Here is a 25,764-nt window from a genome sequence, read left to right on the forward strand (position 1 = left end):
TTCAGCATGATGATGCATGGCCCCATGTCGCAACGATCTGTACACAATTCCTGGTAACTGAAAATGTCCCAGTTCTTCCATGGCATGCATACTCACCAGACATGTCACGCATTGAGCATGTTTCAGATGCTCTGGATCGACGTGTACGACAGCATGTTCCAGTTCCTGCCAATATCCAGGAACTTTGTACTGCCATTGAAGAGGAGTGGGACAACATTCCATAGGCCACAATCAACAGCCTGATCAACTCTATGCGAATGAGATGTGTTGCGCTGCATGATGCAAATGCTGGTCACACCAGATACTGACTGGTTTCCTGATCCACGCCCCTACTTTCTTTTTAAAGGTATCTGTGACCAGCAGATTCATATCTGTATTCCCATTCATGTGAAATCCATAGATTAGGGCCTAATGAATTTATTTTAATTGACTGATTTCCTTATATGAACTGTAAAATCGTTGAAATTGTTGCATGTTGCCTTTTATATTTTTGTTCAGTGTGTGTGTATATACAGTGGGGAAAAAAGTATTTAGTCAGCCACCAATTGTGCAAGTTCTCCCACTTAAAAAGATGAGAGAGGCCTGTAATTTTCAGAATAGGTACACGTCAACTATGACAGACAAATTGAGAAAAAAAAATCCAGAAAATCACATTGTAGGATTTTTTATGAATTTATTTGCAAATTATGGTGGAAAATAAGTATTTGGTCACCTACAAACAAGCAAGATTTCTGGCTCTCACAGACCTGTAACTTCTTCTTTAAGAGGCTCCTCTGTCCTCCACTCATTACCTGTATTAATGGCACCTGTTTGAACTTGTTATCAGTATAAAAGACACCTGTCCACAACCTCAAACAGTCACACTCCAAACTCCACAATGGCCAAGACCAAAGAGCTGTCAAAGGACACCAGAAACAAAATTGTAGACCTGCACCAGGCTGGGAAGACTGAATCTGCAATAGGTAAGCAGCTTGGTTTGAAGAAATCAACTGTGGGAGCAATTATTAGGAAATGGAAGACATACAAGACCACTGATAATCTCCCTCGATCTGGAGCTCCACGCAAGATCTCACCCGTGGGGTCAAAATGATCACAAGAACGGTGAGCAAAAATCCCAGAACCACACGGCGGGACCTAGTGAATGACCTGCAGAGAGCTGGGACCAAAGTAACAAAGCCTACCATCAGTAACACACCATGCCGCCAGGGACTCAAATCCTGCAGTGCCAGACGTGTCCCCCTGCTTAAGCCAGTACATGTCCAGGCCCGTCTGAAGTTTGCTAGAGTGCATTTGGATGATGCAGAAGAGGATTGGGAGAATGTCATATGGTCAGATGAAACCAAAATATAACTTTTTGGTAAAAACTCAACTCGTAGTGTTTGGAGGACAAAGGATGCTGAGTTGCATCCAAAGAACACCATACCTACTGTGAAGCATGGGGGTGGAAACATCATGCTTTGGGGCTGTTTTTCTGCAAAGGGACCAGGACGACTGATCCGTGTAAAGGAAAGAATGAATGGGGCCATGTATCGTGAGATTTTGAGTGAAAACCTCCTTCCATCAGCAAGGGCATTGAAGATGAAACGTGGCTGGGTCTTTCAGCATGACAATGATCCCAAACACACCGCCCGGGCAACGAAGGAGTGGCTTCGTAAGAAGCATTTCAAGGTCCTGGAGTGGCCTAGCCAGTCTCCAGATCTCAACCCCATAGAAAATCTTTGGAGGGAGTTGAAAGTCCGTGTTATCCAGCGACAGCCCCAAAACATCACTGCTCTAGAGGAGATCTGCATGGAGGAATGGGCCAAAATACCAGCAACAGTGTGTGAAAACCTTGTGAAGACTTACAGAAAACGTTTGACCTGTGTCATTGCCAACAAAGGGTATATAACAAAGTATTGAGAAACTTTTGTTATTGACCAAATACTTATTTTCCACCATAATTTGCAAATAAATTCATAAAAAATCCTACAATGTGATTTTCTGGATTTTTTTTCCTCATTTTGTCTGTCATAGTTGACGTGTACCTATGATGAAAATTACAGGCCTCTCTCATCTTTTTAAGTGGGAGAACTTGCACAATTGGTGGCTGACTAAATACTTTTTTCCCCCACTGTATCTATATATTTTTTTTTGTTGCAAAAATAAATACAAATACACACAACTTTAAGCTACATAATCATTTGACAGAGGTAATGAACTGTCCATTGTTCAGCACAGCAGTTGATAAAACAGTACCATGTTTGGAATAACAAGTGGTTCTGAGCTTATGTCAATATTACACAGGTAAGGTAATGGTTACAGAAATCAGGAATTCCGACATGCTCGATAGACCTCTACACACTACCTCCTGTTGTTCTGTTGGTTACCTACTGACCATAAAATATGTTATTAAATAGATGTATTTTTCAATGACATGTAAAGGTCATGAAATACAGGTTTAAGGAAATACAGGCAGGCACCACATTGCTACAAGACAAAACAGCTCACTCAATCAAGCTTGAAAAGATAGTGGAATGGGGTAATGTCTTAGTATGGGGTGGGAGGAATGCAATACATTACCTTGTATGCGCTACAAATCACATCATTGTGGGAGCACCTCCTCTAAGAGTATAAATTAATATGTTTGAGAAGTTTGAATCGTAAGAAACCTGCGTACACATTGTTGGAAGTACAATAAACCAACATAGCTGCTGTACTAGGTCAAAACTGTGTGCTGGAAAACGTTGGTAGAGGGTGAAGTACGCATTGTGGTGCTCCTTTGAATTTCCTTTTATTTTTCTTCTCACTTATACATTTTTAGTTTTGGTTTTTAATTGACAGTATCAGAGAAGAGTGGATGTCATTGAGGGGTGGGTTTTCATTTACTGTGGATAATAACATAGTAATGTAAACTCCTAGAGCATGTAGGTTAGTGTCTGTTTAATCAAAAAATATTCTCGCTACTGATCAATTAGCTTCCAGAATTCCTCAGTTAATTCACTTTGAAACATCCAATGAAAGGCTTGCTTCCTCTCTTTATTCCACAAGTGATGTAGGATTAGTATATGCAGGGATGCATGCAGATTTAGAGGGGGAGGATGTAATGTAACCCACATAATTTCTGCAAAGGGTTAATAGCACTAGGATGACGTATTCTCAGATTCCTACTGAGGGCGCACATGCACAACACTTCGTTCCCTTTTTCCATAGAACGTATTTTCTTCTCCCTTGGTAGCCTGGTGACTGACGAAGCTGTGTCATGGTGGAGCTGGATTTAATACGTAGAGGGGTCGCAACTCCGGTGTCTGTCCAATCGAGAAGCATCCAGCTGCAGATTATGCGTGCTGATACGGTGTGGTCTGCGAACCTCAAAGCCGTGTGTGTGTCTCACACTCTAGCTAGTACACACTAGCAAGTACCTAGCTTCTAATTCTAAATGTAATTTAACCACCCATACTGTTGGTGGCGGTAACGCACCATCTTATCTGACACCATTCGACATCCTGTCTCTACTCGTATGTCTCACAGAGTCTGTGGCATGAGAGGGTATCTGCTGGAGCCAGACCATATTGGTCCAATCAGCTGCTTCTCACAAATTATGAGCAGGTACCGGTTTAGGCACATTAAGAAATGTGGCGAGCTTTGTTATATGGCCAAAAACAACATTTTATGGGTGTGTGTTGCTAACTAATGAATTGCTAATTAGTGGAATTAGAGCAGGATTATTCATATTTTTACATTTCCCTGAATCATAAACCAAGGGACGTCATGCATGGGAGAGGAAGATTAATAATTATGAAGACGAAGGAAGCTGAATAGCTTGGCTGATTACACAGTTTTTATTCATAGCATACACCTCCTGAAACCCCTCATACACTATTGTTGTGTCCTAAATGGCACCCTATTCCCTTTAGTTACAATACTTTTGAACAGAGCCCTATGGAGAGTGACAGTTGTGAGAATATAATATGGACCACTGGCAGACAGATGGAACATATAAGGCTCAGTTGGTCCACTGTGTAGCCAAGGTTTTCACCTCCCAGCAGATTCTACCTGCAGAGTTGGTGCTCTTTTGCACTTTTCACATCTCTCCAGTTATTATTATTTTTATTTACAGTATAAAAATGGGGGCATGATTGCTGCTGTGCATGGAAGTATACAATAAATTGAGCAGCATTCTAGACACCTTTCCCTTGATCAGAGAGTAAAAGTGCCAGAGGAGAATGGAGGGCCGCTTCTATAGCTGTCGTCTGCAGGTGTGAAGATGAAACAACCCTCTCACATGATGAGTTCACTTCAGCCTGCCATGAATAACTGGATTGCATCTTAAATGGCACCCTGTTCACTTTATAGTGCCCTACTTTTGACCTGGGCCCATAGGTCTCTGGTCAAAAGTAGTGCACTATATAGGGAATAGGGTGCCATTTGGGACTCATCCCAGGAGTTAGTTGGGGTAAAAGAAGCAGTGACATCAAAGCAGTGAATACCATCTCCAAAACAAACGTAGTGGAAACGAAATGCGAACACTCTTCCCTTTTTAATACATTCCAATTAACAAGCTGTCTAAAGGCAGCAGGATGGAAAAAGCTATTATGAAGACGAATGAAGAGTCAACAGGACTTAGCTTTGGTTTGTTTTCCCCTTCTCCTTTGTTGCCCATAAATATGCATTTCTCTGTGAACTGTTGTGTAGTCGGCTCACCAGACACAGTAATCAGTTTCCCTGCATCTGCTGAATGGAAATATTGCTCCAGTGGTTCGGGAGAACGACTGAGGAATTTTTAGAGCCTTTTGCAAGGCCAGTGTTTTTAAAGGCTCTGGTGTGTATTCACCCATGTCTTTGTCTATGTATCGGTATTATTTTGCCACTATTTTCGTATTGTGAGTTATCTCTTGTAGGTATGATTTTTAAGTTGCATATATCGATGTGTGTATGTTGTAGCCAGGCCTACCTTATCCGTCACTCATACGCTATTGTGCACCCGTATTCATGTGATTTCTGTCTATGGACTCACCACTATGTAACTGGCATCCCATTACAGAGGATGGGTGCATCCTATTCCATACAAAAAGTAGTGCACTTTATGAAGTTTGTTTCCAAAACGGTATCTATCCATATTCGGAAATGTTGGTAAATTAGCTTTTCTTGTTTAAAGAACTTATGAAAGAGATTAGTGTGTTTTTCACTATCCTAATCATGGCATGGGGTTGTTCAATGACAGACGTATTTCTTTGAAATCTATCACTTGATGGTTTATTTTCAGAGACAATCATGTTAGTTTGCTAAATGCTATATATCCGACTCACACTCAGAGAAATAATTATAAGTACACAGTCAAATGTAACAAATAACTACATTTGTAATAAAGAACTGTACAAACGATACATTTGTGGTATCAATATACAATACATGGCCATGGTATGTGGACACCTGCTCGTTGAACATGTCATTACAAAATCATAGGCATTAATATGGAGTTGGTCCCCCTTTGCTGCTATAACAGCCTCCACTCTTCTGGGAAGGCTTTCCACTAGATGTTGCAATATTCCTGCGGGTACTTGCTTCCATTCAGCCACAAACATTAGTGAGGTCGGGCACTGATGTTGGGCGATTAGGCCTGGGTCGCAGTCTGTTTTCCAATTAATCCCAAAGGTATTCGATGGGGTTGAGGTCAGGGCTCTGTGCAGGCCAGTCAAGTTCTTCCACACCGATCTCGACAAACAATTTCTGTATGGACCTCACTTTGTGCACGGGGGCATTGTCATGCTGAAACAGGAAAGGGCCTTCCCCAAACTGTTGCCACAAAGTTGGAAGCACAGAATCGTCTAGAATGTTATTGTATGCTGTAGCATTAAGGTTTCCCTTAACTGGAACTAAGGGGCATAGCCCGAACCATGAAAAACAGCCCCAGACCATTATTCCTCCTCCCCAAACTTTAGAGTTGGCACTATGCATTCGAGCGGTTAGCGTTCTCCTGGCATCCGCCAAACCCAGATTCGTCCGTCGGACTGCCAGATGGTGAAGCATGATTCATCACTCCAGAGAACGCATTTCCACTGCTCCAGAGTCCAATGGTGGTGAGCTTTACACCTCTCCAAACAATGCTTGGCATTGCGCATGGTAATCTTAGGCTAGTGTGCGGCTGCTCGGCCATGGAAACCCATTTCATGAAGCTCCAGACAAACAGTTATTGTGCTGACGTTGCTTCCAGAGGCAGTTTGGAGTGTTGCAACCGAGGACAGACGATTTGTATGCGCTCCGCGCTTCAGCACTCGGCGTTCCCATTCTGTGAGCTTGTGTGGCCTACCACTTCGCAGCTGAGCCGTTGTTGCTCCTAGACGTTTCCACTTCACAATAACAGCACTTACAGTTGACCGGGGCAGCTCTAGCATGGCAGAAATTTGACGAACTCACTTGTTGGAAAGGTGGCATCCTATGATGGTGCCACGTTGAAAATCACTGAGCTCTTCAGTATGTGCCATTCTACTGCCAATGTTTGTCTATGGAAATTGCATGGCTGTTTGCTCAATTTTATACACCGGTCAGCAACAAGTGTGGCTGAAAGAGCAGAATCCACTAATTTGAAGGGGTGTCCACATACTACCAATAGTGTGTCTGTATGTATGTATGTATGTATGTGTAATATGAGATCTGTATGTAAAACATGTACTGTACATTTTAGTCAGTTAGCAGAGGCTTTTATCCAGTGTGACTTACAGTTAGTGCATTCATCTTAAAATAGCTAGGTGAGACAACCACATATCATAGTAAAACATACATTATACGAACATTCCATTCCATCTAAACAATGGACATATAGCGTTTTGCAAAAAAAGATTTAATACACACCTAAAATCTATGAATTAAATCTGAGAACAGTCATATTTTACACACACATGGTACCCATAAGCAATCATTTCGGGAGAAAAAACACAAGTGAAAAATTGGTGTATAGCATTTTGGAAATAAACTCTTCATATAGGGATAGGGTGCCATTTGGGACACAACCGATGACAGGAACAGAGGTCAAAGGTGGGTGTCCTAACATCCTTACCAGACTAGTTGCAAATGAGAATGTAATCATACCTTTGTTTTAATATGTACCAGACACTGGGCAAAGGAGATTGGTGCAATACTTTGACAAATGGTTGCAGCGGTTCACCCAGCCCTATGGACCTAAATTAGATGTCTTTTTTATTTAAGTCACTTACCCTGGTGCAGCAAGTTGACCTCTCTCTCTTGCATGTGAAGGTGAATTGATTCCCAGGAGTTACAACTTCATAAACTGGAAAAGAGAGGGAGGAAGAGAGAGGGATGGAGGGAGGGGAAATATGCCTGGACTCAAATTCCAGAGGCTGGCCTAACGAGAGAATGTGGAGGAAACCTGTGTTGTGGTTTAATCAACCTTTGTTGATTTCATCAATTGCTTCACCTCAAAGTTTCTCATTTTCTACAGAAGAATACACTTGAAAGCACATTATTTTAAGCCCGTCATCAGTGCATCAATCTGTGTGGTGAAGATGCATTGGAGGGGAATGAAGGTAACCAACCCCCAGTCTATGCCAACCCCTCTGGATATAATGCATTAAAGTTAACAGCCAATTGATGTTTTGCATAGAGGATACATTACATAGTTTCCGCGAATATGAACACTGAATGTTTGTACGGAAATGTATCCATTGATGAAGTCCAACTTCACTTACTGTAAATGAGCTCTTTGGCTCGTTGGGGCAGTTAATGACTTCTGCTGATGATATCAATTAATTATGCTTAGATGAGACACCTCCGCGACACTGTATTACCATTCTGAGTTTCTTTCTGGAAAAGAGGCAAATAATTATGATATCAAGCTGTTTTGCTGTCATTGGTATTCTCAGGAGATTTACAAAAGTTGACTTCATGCCCCAATTCCATTAGTTCTCATACAGTTTTTTAGATGTATGTTGCATGTCCAAGAATATACTGAAGTCCTGACATTCAAAGGTCATTGTCCAAGTTATAGTCTATCACTGATCCAGTCCAGAATATCACAAGTGGCTACCCGAGCCTACAATCTACCTCTTTAAAGGGGGAATCTGGGATTCAAACAACAACAAGGCCGCCACCCTGCCACATAAGTGAAATAAATAAAAAAATGCCATTTATCAGACGCTTTTATCCAAAGCGACTTACAGTCATGTGTGCATACATTTTTACGTATGGGTGGTCCCGGGGATCAAACCCACTACCCTGGCGTTACAAGCGCCATGCTCTACCAGCTGAGCTACAGAGGACCAATCCCAGATTGACCCTTTTATTGGCTGACCATTAGGCTTAATCATGTCTGAGTGGGTATAGGCTAGTTAAGGATCTGTAATACCATGGGGAGTGAGAGCGATTACGACCAGACATTACGAGATAATGAAAGAACATTAAAGTTTTATTGTTAAACTGGCCAGGGTCTATTGCTCCCTTTGTAATATATACAGTGAGGGAAAAAAGTATTTGATCCCCTGCTGATTTTGTACGTTTGTCCACTGACAAAGACATGATCAGTCTATAATTTTAATGGTAGGTTTATTTGAACAGTGAGAGACAAAATAACAACAAAAAAATCCAGAAAAGCGCATGTAAAAAATGTTATAAATTGATTGCATTTTAATGAGGGAAATAAGTATTTGACCCCTCTGCAAAACATGACTTAGTACTTGGTGGCAAAACCTTTGTTGGCAATCACAGAGGTCAGACGTTTCTTGTAGTTGGCCACCAGCTTTGCACACATCTCAGGAGGGATTTTGTCCCACTCCTCTTTGCAGATCTTCTCCAAGTCATTAAGGTTTAGAGGCTGACGTTTGGCAACTCGAACCTTCAGCTCCCTCCACAGATTTTCTATGGGATTAAGGTCTGGAGACTGGATAGGCCACTCCAGGACCATAATGTGCTTCTTCTTGAGCCACTCCTTTGTTGCCTTGGCCGTGTGATTGGGGTCATTGTCATGCTGGAATACCCATCCACGACCCATTTTCAATGCCCTGGCTGAGGGAAGGAGGTTCTCACCCAAGATTTGACAGTACATGGCCCTGTCCATCGTCCCTTTGATGCGGTGAAGTTGTCCTGTCCCGTTAGCAGAAAAACACCCCCAAAGCATAATGTTTCCACCTCCATGTTTGACGGTGAGGATGGGGTTCTTGGGGTCATAGGCAGCATTCCTCCTCCTCCAAACACGGCGAGTTGAGTTGATGCCAAAGAGCTCCATTTTGGTCTCATCTGACCACAACACTTTCACCCAGTTCTCCTCTGAATTATTCAGATGTTCATTGGCAAACTTCAGACAGGCCTGTATATGTGCTTTCCTGAGCAGGGGGACCTTGCGGGCGCTGCAGGATTTCAGTCCTTCACGGCGTAGTGTGATACCAATTGTTTTCTTGGTGACTATGGTCCCAGCTGCCTTGAGATCATTGACAAGATCATCCCGTGTAGTTCTGGGCTGATTCCTCACCGTTCTCATGATCATTGCAACTCCACGAGGTGAGATCTTGCATGGAGCCCCAGGCCGAGGGAGATTGACAGTTATTTTGTGTTTCTTTCATTTGTGAATAATCGCACCAACTGTTGTCACCTTCTCACCAAGCTGCTTGGCGATGGTCTTGTAGCCCATTCCAGCCTTGTGTAGGTCTACAATCTTGTCCCTGACATCCTTGGAGAGCTCTTTGGTCTTGGCCATGGTGGAGAGTTTGGAATCTGATTGATTGATTGCTTCTGTGGACAGGTGTCTTTTATACAGGTAACAAGCTGAGATTAGGAGCACTCCCTTTAAGAGTGTGCTCCTAATCTCAGCTCGTTACCTGTATAAAAGACACCTGGGAGCCAGAAATCTTTCTGATTGAGAGGGGGTCAAATACTTATTTCCCTCATTAAAATGCAAATCAATTTATAACATTTTTGACACGCGTTTTTCTGGATTTTGTTGTTGTTATTCTGTCTCTCACTGTTCAAATAAACCTACCATTAAAATTATAGACTGATCATTTCTTTGTCAGTGAGCAAACGTACAAAATCAGCAGGGGATCAAATACTTTTTTCCCTCACTGTATAATAATAATATATGCCATTTAACAATGTTTTTATCCAAAGCAACTTAGTCATGTGTGCATACATTTTTACGTATGGGTGGTCCCGGGAATCAAACCCAGTGTCCTGGCATTACAAGCGCCATGGTCTACCAACTCAGCTACATGGAACGAGTTTGACACCTGTGCCCTATACAGTGCACTACTTTTGGCCAGAGCTCTAGTCAAAAGTAGTGCACTAAATATGGGAATAGGGTGCCATTCTTAGTTCCAGCGAGCTGTTGATCGTCCTTCTTGTCCCAGGGTTAATTTCATTTGGGCTCCTGGCCCCTTGTAGCGGTCTGCCGCACGTACGTCTGAATGATATTCTTTACTTATTGATTCAAGTGAAATGAAATTATGTTTGAACATACATTTGTAAGTACGAGTGGCCCTGTCGGGCAGAACTAATGGTCCTCTTGCATGTAGTTCATATTTCCATGCAGAGTTAATCTCTCTCCTGTGTTGTGCTACAAAGCCCTTTGAATTATAATTGGTTTGTGGTAAATGTCCTTATCTGGACCCCACAATGTAAAGTGTACTCTCTAGACTAGGGTGGCAGGTAGCCTAGTGGTTTAGAGTGTTGGGCCAGTAACTGAAATGTCGCAGGTTCAAATCCTTGAGCCACCTAGGTGAAAAATCTGCCAATGTGCCATTGAGCAAGGCACTTCACCCTAATTGCTCCTGTAAGTTGCTCTGGATAAGAGTGTCCGTGAAATGACAAATGTAAAAATGTTGATTATGTGCAAGGCACTAGCAGTCTTCAATTGCATTGCCAGTGCAAAAAATACAAAACATCCTATGCAAATCACTACTTACAATCTGTAATGCTTTTATTACAGGGACAGCCTTACAGTACACACACAAACACACACCCAGGCCATTGAGTAACAGTCATAAAAGCCATTTATTGACCAGGAACGACAGCTAGAAAACTTGTTCGCTGTCAAAGTAAACTGTGATTCGCGAGGCACTACCTTTGTCGTGTACCTTACTCGTTCCTCTCGTAAAAACAACATGGTTTTACGGAAGTGAAGGGTGAGCGTGTGATTGTGGACTAGACTGAGTATTGGAATAACCTACCTGATGACTTTACTGCAGAGGCCTCTGTGCCTGCTGGCCTGCTCTCTGCTGTGTGTCTCTGTGTGTGCTGGGACATGCTGGCCAGGAGAGTTTACATGTGAACAGGGATGGTGTGTGTCTGAAGACCATGTGTGTGACTTCACTGACTATTGTGGGGATGGCAGCGATGAGAGAAATTGTGAGTATACAGCTCAATGAGTCAGTGATTTTCATAATAATTTGTATTTCCTTTATTGTTGATTACAGAAGACTCTTGAATCATTGATTATTCAGCCAAAGAATAAAACACTAATTAGGGGATGTGTCTATGTAAATGTGGAATTGTGTGATTAGATTAACGTTCTTAGATTATGCGTAAGCCTACATAACATGTAAAAGTAGCCTCCATCTTTGAGGTTACACAGATTAGATTATTTGATCAGATATTGTATGTGCTGTGTCATGACTGTCATACCAAACCAAACACACTTCAAACTGAACAATATGAAAATCAGCCCCTGTGTTCAGTTTGCTCGATCTAATGCAGCCCTACAGAAGAGAACATGGCACTGTCCCAAAAATTATTTTAACTCTGTGAGCTGAAGAGATATTTAAAGAGGTATTTGATGATATGCAGTATGTCCCTTCAGAAATGAAAAGCATGAGATGGTTTTCCACACTTAATTTTCCTAGAAACCTAGAATACCTATTACCTCTATCTCAGAGCAATTGAAATTCTTAGTGTTCATTACATAGACCCTATTTCCCAGTAGACCTGTAAACAGGATCACGTTTATGGAATGCATATAAACATATACAGTATACAGTGGGGAGAACAAGTATTTGATGCCGAATTGGCAGGTTTTCCTACTTACAAAGCATGTAGAGGTCTGTAATGTTTATCATAGGTACACTTCAACTGTGAGAGACTGAATCTAAAACAAAAATCCAGAAAATCACATTGTATGATTTTTAAGTAATTAATTTGCATTTTATTGCATGACATAAGTATTTGATCACCTACCAACCAGTAAGAATTCCGTCTCTCACAGACCTGTTAGTTTTTCTTTAAGAAGCCCTCCTGTTCTCCACTCATTACCTGTATTAACTGCACCTGTTTGAACTCGTTACCTGTATAAAAGACACCTGTCCACACACTCAATCAAACAGACTCCAACCTCTCCACAATGGCCAAGACCAGAGAGCTGTGTAAGGACATCAGGGATAAAATTGTAGACCTGCACAAGGCTGGGATGGGCTACAGGACAATAGGCAAGCAGCTTGGTGAGAAGGCAACAACTGTTGGCGCAGTTATTAGAAAATGGAAGAAGTTCAAGATGACGGTCAATCACCCTCGGTCTGGGGCTCCATGCAAGATCTCACCTCGTGGGGCATCAATGATCATGAGGAAGGTGAGGGATCAGCCCAGAACTACACGGCAGGACCTGGTCAATGACCTGAAGAAAGCTGGGACCACAGTCTCAAAGAAAACCATTAGTAACACACTACGCCGTCATGGATTAAAATACTGCAGCGCACGTAAGGTCCCCCTGCTCATGCCAGCGCATGTCCAGGCCCGTCTGAAGTTTGCCAATTACCATCTGGATGATCCAGAGAAGGAATGGGAGAAGCTCGTGTGGTCTGATGAGACAAAAATAGAGCTTTTTGGTCTAAACTCCACTCGCCGTGTTTGTAGGAAGAAGAAGGATGAGTACAACCCCAAGAACACCATCCCAACTGTGAAGCATGGAGGTGGAAACATCATTCTTTGGGGATACTTTTCTGAAAAGGGGACAGGACGACTGCACCGTATTGAGGGGAGGATGGATGGGGCCATGTATCGCGAGATCTTGGCCAACAACCTCCTTCCCTCAGTAAGAGCATTGAAGATGGGTCGTGGCTGGGTCTTCCAGCATGACAACGACCCGAAACACACAGCCAGGGCAACTAAGGAGTGGCTCCGTAAGAAGCATCTCAAGGTCCAGGAGTGGCCTAGCCAGTCTCCAGACCTAAACCCAATAGAAAGTCTTTGGAGGGAGCTGAAAGTCCGTATTGCCCAGCGACAGCCCCGAAACCTGAAGGATCTGGTGCGGGTCTGTATGGAGGAGTGGGCCAAAATCCCTGCTGCAGTGTGTGCAAACCTGGTCAAGACCTACAGGAAATGTATGATCTCTGTAATTGCAAACAAAGGTTTCTGTACCAAATATTAAATTCTGCTTTTCTGATGTATCAAATACTTATGTCATGCAATAAAATGCAAATGAATTACTTAAAAATCATACAATGTGATTTTCTCGATTTTTGTTTTAGATTCCGTCTCTCACAGTTGAAGTGTACCTATGATAAAAATCACAGACCTCTACATGCTTTGTAAGTAGGAAAACCTGCAAAATCGGCAGTGTATCAAATACTTGTTCTCCCCACTGTATATATAGAAAATAACCATTATATGGTCACATGAAATGGGGGAGAGATGTGTATTTAAATGAGGAGATTACCTGTGCTTTGCACCAATGGAAATGCACAGAATGTTTACCCATACACATGTTCTAACACCTAGACTGGCAAACTACATGACTACCTAGAGCTGCCCTAGTAAAGAGAGACAGATCAATATTTATGGTGCTAGTCCTCCACTGCTTCAGCTCCATGCATTCCAATATGGCTGAATCCCAAATGGCACCCTAGTCCCCTATATAGTGTATTACTTTTGACCATGGCCCATAGGGCTCTGGTCAAAAGTACTGTAGTGCACTACATAGGGAATAGGTTGCCATTTGGGAGACATCCTATGTCTTTAGAGATACTTTGGCTATGTCCAGCCATTTAGCTTGACCTATAGCTCCCTTATACAACCACTTCTCCCTGAGTTTTATTCACAAGGTTCCCTCACTGACCCTATGGCTACGAATGGGTATGTTACCTCCAAATAATACAATATATTAACACCAAAGGTTTATAGCGCAGTTTTGTCAGAGGGTCGTAAAGTAACACTTTAGGGAGTTTAAGCAGATCTGCTAAACAAATGGTTATTTATGATGCCTACAGTACAACCTACAGCGGAACCGTGCACCTCAGAGGGCTCTTAAACTACTATATAGTCCATAGGGCTCTGGTCAAAAGTAGTGAACTACAGTATATAGGGAATAGCGTGCCATTTGGAACCCAGAGTCATGGTGTCCACTGGCCGACCTGCTGTGTTTTTTTTGTTCATGAATGTTCTTGGTGGTTATAAGCATTTTTTTTTGTGAAGGTTCTGGATACACTAGGTGTGACTTTGAGCAGGGGTTCTGTGACCTGTTACCCAGTGCTGAAACACACTTAGGATGGACCAGAAGAACAGGGTTCAACACCACCGGACCTAAACACGACCATGCCAACAACCAATCAGGTACCGCAATGATGAGCTCAGAATTTAAAAAGCTACTTTGGTAAATGATTTGGGCCGTTCTTGAGCATGATGCACAGACTTGCCTACTCAAAATACACGAGCACTCAAGAACATTGGACATTTTATACTCTCTTTCCCTCTCTCTCGCTCCTCCAGCTCATTACCTGGCTCTGTGGCCTGTGACAGGAGAGACAGCACAGGCTTACTTGAGGAGTCCTGTGTTCCTGCCCTCAAAGACATGCTGGGTAAAACACACCGTTAATAACACCCGGTTAATCCTGCCATTGTGTTGACTGGCTGTCAACCTCCTTTACTGACATACCACGTGTCCTCCCCTCTACAGCTGACCTTCTATCACCATGTGGGGGTGGTGAGTGGGTCTTTACAGGTCCTGACCCAAAAATACCCACTAGGTTGGAGCCACTCTGTGTGGAACCAGTCAGAAACACAGGCACACACATGGCTACGGACAGTGATACCTTTCACCAGTGCTCACCAATTCCAGGTCTGTATCAACCTGCCTCACAACTTTCACCTGTCATTCACAATCACAAACCATACAGTTACTGGCTGTACAGTTTGGTAGGTTATACACTGCATGACCGGAGCAGCTCTAGCAGGGCAGAAATTTGATGAACTGACTTGTTGGAATGGTGGCATCCTATGACGGTGCCACTTTGAAAGTCACTGAGCTCTTCAGTAAGGACATTTTACTGACACTGTTTGTCTATGGAGATTGCATGGCGGTGTGCTCGATTTTATACCTGTCAGCAACAGGTGTGAAGGGGTGTCCACATACTTTTGTATATATAGTGTACATGCAACCATCAATAAGATTGCAGAAATCACAGATCAAGAGCTAACTATCTTGTCTCTGTTTGTTGTTTTTGCATGTAATGTCATTATTGACCATTGATGCATAAAGCTGTCAGGCATAGCGTGTAGCATTAAATGGGGGTCCAGAGCCTCTTAGATGGTTCTGACCCAACTGGACTCTACTCTAGCCATCTGGACTGAGCTGAAACCTACTGATAGTGTCCTCCTCTGCTCCACAGACACAGACCGGGTCTCACCACCCTGTTGTCTGGTGCCTCACCCCTTCTGTTACCCCTCTCTCTGTCTCGACCATCTGCTACTGGGACTATCCAGCTCCACATCTCCACAGCTCCAAAATGGCTGAATGATTCATGTAATAGAGGTCAACTCTGCATGTATGCTGACATTCAGTTTCACTTTGAGACACAAACAAATTCCTTTTCCGATCAAACAGTACATGTCAGACGATTCAGTTTGATGAAATTAGAGTTTTGAATTATATTGAGACAGTGACTTGGAATTGAATCTGTCCAATTGCATCAGTCTCATCAGTCTCTTGTTGACAGAAATATGAAATGTTGAGTCATAGCATAATGCTGATGTGGGTATGACACAAGCAACTGATTCATGTAGTCACAAATCAGTCCTAATCAGATGAGTTGTAAAACTCCACTGTGGAAGATGTAGCCTGTGGACTTTGAACAGAACAGCAGCGAATTAGGCTGATAGCAGAGACAGGAAGAGAGATATAAAGGTTTGGTCAGATGAACACAGTCCTAAGATGCCTTAGCTAAGTGCACTATTAACCATACACACTTGGACACTTGGTGGACACAAGTGCGCATGAACACCACACATACACAATGACGTGTCCAGAACATTTTGAATGGCGTGACCAAGGTGGGGCAAAGACCCAGTTCAGGGGGGCAATAACATTTTCAACCTTAATTGATGCATGGTGGATTTTTTAAAATATAATTATGATGGTTCAACGCATTAAATGCTTCAGCTTAGGTTTGGCCCCCCTAAACTTTTCCTCTTCAAATAAATCATAAATCAATTCCAATTCCAGTGCTTGCATTCAAGGTCAGGATTTTATATAAGGGTATTAGCATACAGTAGTAAATTCACTTGAAAGTGCCATCCAGAGTGCGAATTATACCGTGACATTCGGGGGTCTCTATTTGTTTTTCACGGGACCTCCTATATGGCATTTATATTAAAGACTGTAAAAATGTATTACCTTTTAATGTGTTATTAACACAACTCCTTTCCCGTCAGTTAAAAATAAATATTTCAGAAAAAGACTACCAGCCTACCTGTCAGGAGATGAGTCTCAGCTAAACCGTGCCTATACAACCTGTTGACATGTTGAGGGTTGACATTTGTCTGACTCTTGACGTTTGATAATTCCAGTGAAACCGTGTCGGATTCCTGACATCATTAATATTTGGACATGCACACAGACATGGTCAAATAGATATATTCTTTGTTCTCTCTTATCATTTCAGGAAGCTAGCTAGCTATACACTGGGTGCACAAAACATTAGGAACACCTGCTCTTTCCATGATATAGACTGACCAGGAGAATCCAGGTGAAAGCTATAATCCCTTATTGATGTCACCTGTTAAATCCACTTCAATCAGTGTAGATGAAAGGGAGGAGACAGGTTAAAGAAGGATTTGTAAGACTTGAGACAATTGAGACATCAGCTGTGTTCGAATACTCATACTAACCGCACTAACCATACTATTTGTGATGTAAATTGAGTATGTAGTATGCTTATTGTTCATAGTATGGATGTAGTTAGTATGCCAAAAGTTCCCGGATGTTGTACTACATTCACCAAAATACGAAGTATACAAGCAGTGGACACTATTTCCGTGCTTTTAGGGCCCATAAAGCAATTATTCAGACAATGGGCATGGCTTCACAACATTTTCAGATGTGAAGAAAATGGCGGAAAATATGCAGCTGAAGTCCGACGAGAGCGGATACAAATTAATTGCTTTAACTAATTATGACAAATGTTAAGAAAATGTTGAGCAATGTAATAAAGTAATGACTTTTCAAATAAGTTCCGTTACACGTTATGTTGGCTGACAATTTGTTAGCTACGCTAGCCTTATGAACCGCGTAGCATGTCATTACAGCAGTTGCTTGTATGTACCGGTATGTTAGCTAGCTACCTAACGTTAGTTGGCTACTAATACATCGAACTTGTCAGTATAACTATATGCTATCTAACTAACTACCCAACATTTATTGACTTGATTATTCACGTCATTCTTAGCTTAGCTAAGTGGTATAGTCATGTGCGTTCTCAATGGACATTGTTAATGAAGTCGTAAGATGTCTAGCTAGTAATTTGTTATGCTAACAAGCTAGCAAGTTGCATAGCAACAGCATCAACTTCCAGTAGACAGGTGTAGCGCTAGTACACTCAACTGAAAGGATACCGTTTGTTTACAGTACACTAAAATGAACTAATAGTATATAGTCTGTAGTATATACTCATTAAGTATGTAGTATACAGTATGTTAGTATGAGTATTCGAACACAGCTATGGATTGTGTGTGTGTCCCATTCAGAGGGTGAATGGGCAAGACAAAAGATTCAAGTGCCTTTGAACAGGGTATGGTAGTAGGTGCAAGGCGCAGCGGTTTGAGTGTGTCAAGAACTACAACGCTGCTGGGTTTTTCACTCAACAGTTTTCTGTGTGTATCAAGAATGGTCCACCACCCAAAGGACATCCAGCCAATGACAGGCCAGTGGTCGAAAACGGGTCATTGATAAAAGAGGACAAAGGAGGCTGACACAGACGGGCTACAGTTAGTCAACTGACAGTCAACATGGGCCAGCATCCCTATGGAACACTTTCGACACCTTGTAGAGTCATGCCCCGACGAATTGAGGCTGTTCTGAGGGCAAAAGGGGGTGCAACTCAATATTAGGAAGGTGTTCCTAATGTTTTGTACACTGTGTATATCAATGCATTATATAAATTGTGGCTGTGAATCCGCCATAGAAATAGAGTATAAGCTCCGGTAATATGGATAGCCTAATGAATGGTTTGGAGCGTGTATTGAAGCAATGGGCGAGTTTTGCATGGCCCGGTGCCCCGGGTGAGTGGAGATTTCTCTTTAGGATCAATGGAATGTTCAAAAATGAGCAAACCCTACATGCAAAACAAAATTGCCTAAAACATTAGTGGTCAAAACCATTCATCTTGGGGCGACAGGGCAGCGGGGTTCTAAAATGCAATTGTACAGTATCATGCAATTTTACCATTTATAAAATGGTCATATTTTTTTAAAATAATGCAGACTAGCTAAAAAATAAGTGAAACTTGACAAATTATCCAATGGATTATGATAATTTGCTGGTATGATAATGATAATTTGCTGCACCCCATATTTTAATTTGCTCCATGGCAAGGCTGCCAAGTGTAGGGTCATCACTAGTTAACATAGCCACAAAGTCATAAACCCCTCTATTTCTATATTTTCTATTCTTAAAATCTGATTTTAAACCTAACTCTCACATTAACCCTAACCTTTACCACACTGCTAACATTAGCCTAAATCTAACCTTAAATTAAGACCAAAAAGCTAATTTTAGTTTTCATGAATTTGTGCGATATAGCCTATTTTGACTTTGTGGCTGTTTTATCTAGTGGAAACCCAGGTGTAGGCTACAGAGAAAAACTGTTTGGCTCTCAGACGACTCGCGAATAGAAATAACTTTGCAGCAGGTGTTTTTGATTAATAAACATTGCAATGCTGGTGGGTGTTAATGGTGCTTTCAAAACAACTGGGAACTCAGGGAAAAAACTAGGTCAAATCATGATGTCAGTGATCTTCAGGTCGGAAAGGCGGAGCTCTAAAAAGATGCCAGAGTTTCCGACTTGGAATTCCGAGTTGGATGACCCAGTTGTCTTGAATGCACTGAACACAGCATAACATTTAAATAAAACCCAGCCCTAAAACAAAATGTAGGCTGAAAATAATTTGCACGTCATCTCATAGGAAAAGACACGTAAGACTCACGGAAACATTCAAAGTCACACATTTGGATTTGGCACTTCAAGCCCAAATATATCATACTTTGACTAAAACGATGACTTATCTAGCCATTGTCTTTCAGCTCAAAAAAGTGTTCTACTGATGTGAGTGTTTAATGACATTCAGACTACAAAGTGGCATGTATTCATAGTGGCAAGGGAAGCCAGGCTTCCCCAACAATTTTAACAATACAAAAAGAAACAAACGTATAAAATGATTTCTCATTCGTGTCGATCCGTGTTTCATAATTGTCCTTCAATTCGCAAGAGGCTGAATTTATTTCACCAGAGAAAGCGCCCCTGTGTCTTAGTATCTGTAGCCCATGTATCTGATGCTGTCTGGCCAAAAATAATGACATGTCACATACTAAGACAGAGGGGCGCTGTTTCGCTCGCTCGGATGCTTTCTCCAGTGAGAATGTCTTGCTGAGTCTTTGTCAAAATTATCAATATATTCAGAGACGACCTATCAGATCTCAGAATTTCTGGGGGGGACACTGGGGTGGCCAATCAGATTTCAGGGAGGGCCGTGACCACCCTGGACCACCCCCTGGACATGCCACTGCGCACACTCACACACACACTGTATGATGTTCCTCTGTCCTGTGTATTACAGGTCATCATTCTAGGGGTGCTCTCTGGTGACAGTGACCCCTCTGAGACCATGGCCATAGATGACATCTCCTTCAGTGATGGCTGTGTGACTGTCCCTGGTAAGGTCTTCTTCCATACCACCTCACTGTACACACAGATGTCAGGCCATGGCAATGGTTAAAATGATCAGAATCAGCGTTACACAGTAAAGTATATCCCCTATAGGGCTACATATGAGGAAAACCAAGAAGAGAGGATATACTGTAGTTAAAATACAAATGTCAATACACACACAATCCTGTTCTGTGTGTTGGTATTCTGAAGAGGCAGGTGGACATGGCCCGAGCAGTCAGTCATAACTCAAAATGTGGCAATGTTTGGTTGTTTTTTCCCTTATAAACCTACTGTACCTGGCCTCACACTGAGGCCTCTTAATCATGAGTCTGTAAATTCACCCCAAAGTGTGAGCTCACTATCTTAATTTATGGCTGTTGGCGTGATGGATTGGACAAGAGTGGCCATGTGAAGCCATAATTCAGCGCTGTGTGTTTGTGTGATTGCTGGACATGGATTTGTGAATGATAGCACTGAATGTGAGAGGCCTCAGGGCTGCACAGCATTAGAGCGGATCATATTACCTTATACATTTTAAGCCCTCTAGAGAAAGATTTCCATAACCTCCGGCTCAGTGTGCTCCTTCAATAGAGGTAGAGGAGATCAGCAACACTTGGAGCACAAATGGAATTAAAATAAAAAAGCTTCTTTATTGCAAAGAGTTGAACCAACGCATTTCAGCTTTTGGCATTTTCAGGGTTTTTACAGAAAAAAGAAGGAATGAGGCTTTTGAACATTTTAAAATGGCGTCAGGGACCAATCACAAAGAATATGCAAATAAAAACATGTGATAGGTTAAAACAGTTGTAGAAAGACCAACCAATTGATTGTGAGTGCATGTTGCACTGACCAATGGAATGTGAAAACACCAAAATAACATAAAATGATAGGTTGGAAGAGTTACATGAATCTGACCAATTATTATTAGCATAGACTGACCAATAGATTGTGATATGTTGTACTGGCCAATAGAACATGTACATATGCTTTCAATGAGGGGGTTCGATTAATCTCGCCCGGGCGGCCGTGTAGGCATGTTTTGCACTGGGTGAAAGTTGATTGCATTAGTTTTGGAACCGGACTGCCTCCTGGGCGTGAGCCAGGCGCCCCATTCAAAGCCCACGGCGATGTCGGCTCAAAACAAAGTGACGTAGGAGCGCGTGGAGTAATGAGTAGGATTCTATTTCACATGCAAAAGTGATTGCCTTTGAGCTTTATTTGCCTTCCCAATGAAAACAAGTTAGAAAATTCAAACATTTATTTTATGGAAAATGTTTCTGGACGATGCACCATGCTGCCTTGTTGACAAAATGACCGAGCGGCACAGATTACTGTTCGATTTGAGAAGGGCGCTCCTCCCTCCCGGCGTTCACCCGATGACGTAACAGGCCTTTGCCCGGTGCCCTGCGGCTCAGTATAATCGAATGCGCCCAATGATATAGACAGTAGAGTGTATTACCACCTGACAATGTAAACAGACACTCATGACATTACCAATGATAAATAAGGAAAAATAAGAGATGTGCTTACTAGAGGAAATCCTTGATAATGAATTCCTCGTTCATACCATTAGGATTAAGACTTTTGAAATGGAATCTATAAAACGCCTCTCTACACTTTCTAAATTGATTAATGTCACCACCTCTTGGACCAAGGGACATTTTCTCAATTCCAATAAAAGAGAATGCTGATATGTGATGATTTGCTTTAAAATGTCTGGCCACTGGATTTTTAAGATCTTCTATTTTGATAGAGTTTCTGTTCAACGGTATGTTCCTTAAGGGATTAAGTGAACATTTAGTCTCACCTACAGTGCCTTCGGAAAGTACTTTTTCCACATTTTGTTAGGTTACTGGCTTATTCTAAAATGTACTAAATTGTTTTTTTCCCTTCATCAATCTACACACAATACCCCATAATGACAAAGCAATAACAGGTTTAGAAATGTTTGCTAATTTATTCAAAATAAAAAACTGAAATATTACATTTAAATACGTATTCAGACCCTTTACTCAGTACTTTGTTGATGCACAGTTATTTTCAGGTCTCTCCAGAAATGTTAGATCGGGTTTAAGTCCGGGCTCTGGCTGGGCCACTCAAGGACAATCAGAGACTTGTCCTGAAGCCACTCCTGTGTTGTCTTGGCTGTGTGCTTAGGGTCGTTGTCCTGTTGGAAGGTGAACCTTCGTCTGAGGTTCTGAGCGCTCTGGAGCAGGTTTTCATCAGACCCTGCCGCTGAAAAACATCCCCACAGTATGATTCCGCCACCACCATGCTTCACCTTTGGGATGGTGTCAGGTTTCCTCCAGATGTGACGCTTGGCATTCAGGCCAAAGAGTTCAATCTTGGTTTCATCAGACCAGAGAATCTTGTTTCTCATGGTCTGAGAGTCTTTTGGCAAACTCCAAGCGGGCTGTCATGTGCCTTTGACTGAGAAGTGGCTTCCGTCTGGCCACTCTACCATAAAGGCCTGATTGGTGGAGTGCTGCAGAGATGGTTATCCTTCTGGAAGGCTCTCCCATCTTCACAGAGGACCTCTAGAGCTCTGTCAGAGTGACCATCGGGTTCTTGGTCACCTCCCTGACCAAGGCCCTTCTCCCCTGATTGCTCAGTTTGGCTGCGTGGCCAGCTCTAGGAAGAGTCTTGGTGGTTCCAAACTTCTTCCATTTAAGAATGATGGACACCACTGTGTTCTTGAGGACCTTTAATGCTGCAGAAATTTTTTGGTACCCTTCCCCACATCTGTGCCTCGACACAATCCTGTCTCGGAGCTCTACGAACAATTCCTTCTACATCATGACTTGGTTTTTGCTCTGACATGCACTGTCAACTGTGGGACCTTATATAGACAGGTGTGTGCCTTTCCAAATCATGTCCAATCAATTGAATTTACCACAGGTGGACTCCAATCAAGTTGTAGAAACATCTCAAGGATGATCAATGGAAACAGGATGCACCTGAGCTCAATTTCGAGTCACATAGCAAAGGGTCTGAATACTTATGTAAATAAGGTATTTATGTTTTTTATTTTGAATAAATGTGCCAAAATGTAAAAAAAACTATTTTCGCTTGTCATTATGGGATATTGTGTGTAGATTGTTTAGGATTATTTTTTTTTAATCCGCCTTATTCTGGAACGCCACAGTGATCGCGGCGAGTTAGTTGCAATTGTGTTTCTATTTCTGGTAACATTTGCGGGACGCTAGCGCATTGCAAAAGTGGTACCTAAAATCGATCAACATGACAAGCATATGTTCAGTATGAGGCTGTCACAATATTTGGATGATTTTACAACATCAGTGTTTTGAACACCAACCTCTACGTCGATCTGAATGTACCTGTGGAGCTCCATTCGACCTGCATCCACCTCCTAAAGACACAGAGTCTTTGCGGCTCAAAGCGTTGAACCTAAAGAAACCACCAAAACGTCCCTTTGTGTGCTCCTACCACTTCTTTGACAAGAAGCCTACAGTGGAGCATCCTTGCCCAGAAAAATGGCTTGGCTACGATGCTCCACTGGTGAAGAAGCGTTGGGTGTTGGTCAGGCAGTCATCAGTGACAGGTAAGCCTAATGCTTGAGCAGTTTGCCTGCTCTCACTTTGGTTCTCCCTCTTGCTCTTGTATCTAAGCGCAGTCTCATAATAGCACAATTTATTTCCTTTACAACTCAATAAAAAAATTCCCATTTTATATATACTTAATTGTTATGATTATTAAATATTATTAGGAGCGTCCATGCAGTATGGTGTTTTATTGTACGTTTTTAAAAATTAATTGTCCATTGACTTGTTTAACAAGCCATACTGATTTCTTAACAGATGACACAACAGGCTCAAGTGTTCACCAAATTGAAAATGGGGATTGGCCAACACAGATAGAAGTAATGGATATGCCTTCAGAGAATGATGCCCAAACCCAATGGGAAGACCCTTCTGTAAGTGATCACAACTACAGCTCAGGTGATCATGTAAACCCCACTACTTGTGAGGCAGGGACACAGTGCCCAGCAGCATCTCTCTACAAAACCCTGCTGAGGAACGAACCCCTCTGTACACTGTATACAGGCTTGTCTCTTGCGGCCTTTTCTATGCTGGTGGAACATCTTCTACCCCACTACAAAGACAGCTTTCAGTTAGACCTGACAGACCAACTCCTGATGACACTGATGAAGCTGAAGCTCAACTTGCTGCAGCAGTACCTAACAGAAAGGTTTGGTGTTTCCCAGAGTATTGTCAGTCGAGTGATTAGTTATTGGATTGACATGATGGAAGAGAATCTGAGGGAGTACATTCCATGGCTGCCAAGGGAGACCATCCGTGCTACAATGCCACAATGTTTTAAGGACCACTACCCAGGAACAACCTGCATTATTGACTGCTCAGAAACTGCTTTACAGAAGTGCAAGAATCTGGATTCAAGGGGTGTGTCATTCAGCCATTACTACGCCCAGAACGCTATCAAGTACCTGGTGGCCATTGCACCTTGTGGTCTAGTGATGTTCATCTCCTCAGCATGTGGAGGTAGATGTAGCGACAAATATATAACATCGGATTCTGGGTTCCTGGAGTACCTCTGTCCAGGTGATGAGGTCATGGCTGACCGGGGCTTCACTATCCGTGATCTGCTACACGAGAGGAAGGTCAAATTAACAATTCCAGCCTTCACAAAAAGTGGCGCACAGCTGTCAGAGGAGGACACCACATGTACAAGACGGATAGCTAATGTGAGGGTTGATGTGGAACGCGTAATTATAAGGCTCAAACGGTTTAGAATCATCTCACAGACAGTGCCAATCAACCTCTCATCTAAAATGGACAAAATACTTCAAATCTGTGCTGCCCTGTGTAACCTGCGTGGTGATATCATTCATGAAAATGTTGAATGAACTGACCAGTCAAATGCCATTCACAGGGTCGATTTCCCAATATGAATTAAAGTTGTGTCAAAAGTTACGTTAAATAAATGTCAATTAATTCCATAACTCAACTTAATTATTTGTTTTACATACTCATTAATATTAATAAAAAACTAAGCCATAAAAACTATTTCCACAATACTGTGACTGTTGATGCATTAAGTCAGGCTTTTTAATTGAAAAACAATTTGTTAATAGTAACTGCAAACAGGAGAGACATCTGACTACATACTTCTACAGAGCTGCATGTATTTGTCACTCAGTGACAATCTGCCTGCCTGATGCTCCTCAACAATAAATGGCAGCATGTGTGTAAAGTAGAATGCCTTCAACCTCAGGACATTCTCTGCACAGAACTGTGCATCACAGGGAACAGGGATGACTTGCTGGGACGGAGTCCAGATGAGCACCAGGAACAACCTGCACAGTCCTGTGCAAAAGATGCCAATTTGCACCTGCATGTAGTAGCCACATGGCCCATGTGGTTGCAGTTGGGGTGTGCCCTCCACCACCTTCACATCACAGGCTTTGCTATTGAAGACATCATCCAGAGAATCTCAGCCCTTCCCCATGACAGGACACTTGATCTCCAACAGCTCCCTGGAGTTCAGCACTCTGTCAGGGCTTGCTGATAGCCATGGCTCTTCAACACTGACAACAGTGCCTCTGTGGTCCACAGAGTATCCACGGTCTTCCAGGCACTGGGAGGCCATCAGCTCATTATCTTTCCCGTAGCGTGTG

The 25,764-nt window shown here is 42.3% G+C and overlaps 1 protein-coding gene across 1 annotated transcript in view; it reads left to right on the forward strand.

The window, feature by feature from the left end:
* Nucleotides 1–11,153: 11,153 nt before the first annotated feature.
* Nucleotides 11,154–25,764, forward strand: part of malrd1 (MAM and LDL receptor class A domain containing 1) — a gene marked incomplete at both ends in the record, with an annotated part of 134,819 nt that continues 120,208 nt past the window's right edge. Inside the window, 5 exons of the mRNA XM_084144447.1 lie at nt 11,154–11,328; nt 14,383–14,520; nt 14,677–14,765; nt 14,864–15,025; nt 20,017–20,113. Of these exons, the coding sequence (XP_084000573.1) occupies nt 11,154–11,328; nt 14,383–14,520; nt 14,677–14,765; nt 14,864–15,025; nt 20,017–20,113 (661 nt within the window). The remainder of the gene's footprint in view (nt 11,329–14,382; nt 14,521–14,676; nt 14,766–14,863; nt 15,026–20,016; nt 20,114–25,764) is intronic.

Source organism: Coregonus lavaretus (genome assembly GCF_964263955.1).
Source record: "Coregonus lavaretus genome assembly, chromosome: 2".
NCBI classification, from domain to species: Eukaryota; Metazoa; Chordata; class Actinopteri; order Salmoniformes; family Salmonidae; genus Coregonus; species Coregonus lavaretus.